The 3,125-nt window shown below is 45.6% G+C and overlaps 1 protein-coding gene across 1 annotated transcript; it reads right to left on the bottom strand.

Annotated features, from left to right (window-relative positions):
- Nucleotides 1-244: 244 nt before the first annotated feature.
- Nucleotides 245-2,872, bottom strand: SARC_11656 (hypothetical protein). The gene has a single exon (XM_014294253.1). The coding sequence runs from the start codon at nt 2,844-2,846 to the stop codon at nt 1,293-1,295; it is 1,554 nt and encodes a 517-aa protein (XP_014149728.1). The 5' UTR covers nt 2,847-2,872; the 3' UTR covers nt 245-1,292.
- Nucleotides 2,873-3,125: the final 253 nt, after the last annotated feature.

Genomic DNA, 3,125 nt, shown 5'->3' on the forward strand with positions numbered 1-3,125 from the left:
TACTCGCGCCAAGCTAGCAGGCATACCGGAATGAAGTCCGCTAACCATATGAATTACAATAGCACTAGTCAGTCCCACTTGGCTTTCGCAAGTACAGCCCGCCTAATCCAGACAATCAATTGTTAAGCCCTTCGTTACAATTCCCGACAGCAAGTCTCGCTCACCTTAAGGCCGTACTGTGTGTCACTACGTATCTCGTTGCACCTCGCTTTTCGACAAATGACACATGGCTCTTCCAAACCCTATATAATCTGTTTTATCCGAAATAGTGGTCAGTCCACTATTGCTTGTTTGTGCACTCACACGGCAATTCGTCTGAGGTCATATATGATGTGAAGACTATAGCAAACCTAATGTTACCTAAGATACCTAATGTTAATGCTTCGCGATTATGTGTTTGCATACGATTATGTGTTTGCGGTATATACCACGATTGCATTTGAGATGTGCAGAAATATTTGTGATGATTGAGCGGTGAGGTCTAAGTTGTGATAGTTGGGCAGAGTGATCGGCAACTGTACACACCGTAGTAAGAACACGAACGGCGAATATTGCTTCACTTGTGCTACGGTTGCTGATAAAAGGGATATCTAGGTTTTCTGCAGAATTGCCACAAAATGGTCGCAATTGCAGATTTGTTCATGTTATTCGGTTTCCAGGTCTGTTCCTGCCGCTTCCTATTGTGTAGTCAAGTTAGATGGCTGCTGTTGTACTGCCTTACATCCTGCAGCTGGGTCACTAGAATTAAAATGGAAGACTTTGCAGATTCCGATATAGCCTGCGCTCTAAGCGGTAGAAAGCGCGCCAAGGAAGCACGCGAGCAGTGGTAATGCTTGTATCTGTACACCACACAGTGGGTTGATATGCATACACCAGTAAATTGCAAATTGAGCTATAATGTACATGCCATTGATGAGCATGTAGACACTCGACACGTTGCACGACCATTGGACATTGCTGAAACCAGCCAGCACAGCAAGCACATGGTGAAGGCCGGGACTGAGAACGGGAACAAAGACATACAAAGTCGGCATTTGACTTCACGTTGGTGTTCAGAAGTCCCCCAAGCACTTGAGTGGTGGTAGCCTGGCATAGCAGATACTATAGTACTCCTCGTATAACGGCTACATATGTGCCTTCCACATCTCCACTAAAGGCTAAAAATCTTATATAAGCGAACCAGAATCAACTGTTTCTGCTCTGAAATTCAGAGGCGGGTCTAGGAGGAACCACCATTGTGATAGTTATGGCCCTATGAATTATGTGCGTGTTGCGTTGGTTATATACAGACCTCAACCATACCATGCAAAGTCTTGCAGAAAAGTGGGCCCGAACTCGCCATAGGCAGCGTGTACAGGATTCCTATATCTTGTTGTAAACGACGAATACGCCCCCATATGCTGGAACATACTGGGCATAGACCTGTACGCGCTCATATCCTCCTGCGCCGCGAAGTAGAAGTATATCTCATGATCTACAGGTTTGAGTACCTCCACATCTCGTAACGTGAACCGCTCCTCCAGGTATGTGTGAAGTTTAATCACTGAGTGTCTTGGGAACGCTATCGCGACTGTAGCGTCCGTATTGATGACCTCTACGACAGTGAAGTGTTTGCGTGGTGATAGAGGGTCGTAGTACTGCCTCGCCCCATACATCCCCGTGAACAAAGTTGCAACCAGTATCACTATGACAACCGATTGATATGTGTATGGGTGTACTACAGAGGGTGTGCCCAATCTACGCTCCACTACGAGACATGTAAGTACGCTCAGTGTGTACGCTATGACCGCTAAGGCAAGCAGGAAATATATAAACATCTTGAACAGAGACATCGGTGGTAGCCCGATATCATTGGATTGCTTACTGGTCTGATATAACTTGATCATACCCACTTTTTCCTCAATACCAAACACGACGTCCGAGTCTAATATGTACTGATGGAACACAAGTGCCAGATCACTGGTTGCCATGGCATCATCTTCCACTACCAAGCACCAATCACGTGCGCTCTCCTTGCACGCTTGCAAGGTGCGTAGGTAATCGTAGTGCTCGTTGACATACTGTTGGTATAACGTAGTGTAGCTGGTGTTTGTATGTGCCCTGCCCTCCTGGCCTGGGTGCAGATCTACGACATCTACTGCTTCAATCTCGCGTAGTCTCGCCAATTCAATGTGCGCTTCGCTGGGCTCTTGTGTGTTTATAATACCTATGTGTAGACTTTCTAGTATGCAGGTTTCTTTCGACACCACAGAACGCTCATTCAACGCCTCCCTCGCTCCCCTTGTCGACGGTACAATCTCGTTGTCGTTGCTAGCTCGTGGTGCACTACTAGTGTGAAGCAACGACCACAAGGCTAATTTGATATATGGCAACTTCCGATTGCGAGTTATGATCTGTATCTGTATATCACGTACACTCTCACATTCTTTACGACGTTGCAGATTTGAGGATAACTGCACGTGGTCATGCGGCCCATCCAGCCCTATACTTTCATAGTAGTCCTGAGCCAGGGACATGTAGCTGTTATGTTGTATCTCTCGCTCTACTGTAGAAGGCGTCAAGCAACTACCGGGCGCGAACAAGTGGTACTTCCATACCCAGAGATTGACTATTGCTAATAAACCTATAAGTGCGGACAGTACCTTCAAAATAAGGCGAGAGCTGAGCATTCTTTGCAGAAAAGCTGTTTGGCGTGGATTTGGCCTACAGCTACCCCAATTTCTGAATCTATTCGCCCGTACCCGATTCTGGCTGAGATCGGAACTCGAATCGAACCGGCGCGAATCCTTGTCATATCCATCCCCTATGGCTATGTTAGTCCCCGTTATGGAGCGCCGTAATATCATGGGTTCTCCCTTGTGGAGTTGTCACGTGGCCTTCCCTGCAAGCAAGAGTGGCCACATGGATGTGTTTATATTCGATCGTAATGGATGATAAAGGCTCATTATTCAAGCTACAAAGGCTTTTGACGTGACTGTGTATCGCTCATCTCCAGGTACGTATGAATAAAATGCTCGCTCACGTTGTTTTGTAAATATATATAGATACATATATATTATATATCTAGTCCACTTTTTACTTTTTATATCTAAATATTTAGAATATTTACAGGGTTTTTGATTTTT

Source organism: Sphaeroforma arctica (assembly GCF_001186125.1).
Source record: "Sphaeroforma arctica JP610 unplaced genomic scaffold supercont1.1810, whole genome shotgun sequence".
Taxonomy (NCBI): Eukaryota; class Ichthyosporea; order Ichthyophonida; genus Sphaeroforma; species Sphaeroforma arctica.

Bases quoted from the DNA above. Each gene is read 5' to 3' on its own strand.
- SARC_11656 (XM_014294253.1), bottom strand. From the start codon at position 2,846: ATGATATTACGGCGCTCCATAACGGGGACTAACATAGCCATAGGGGAT.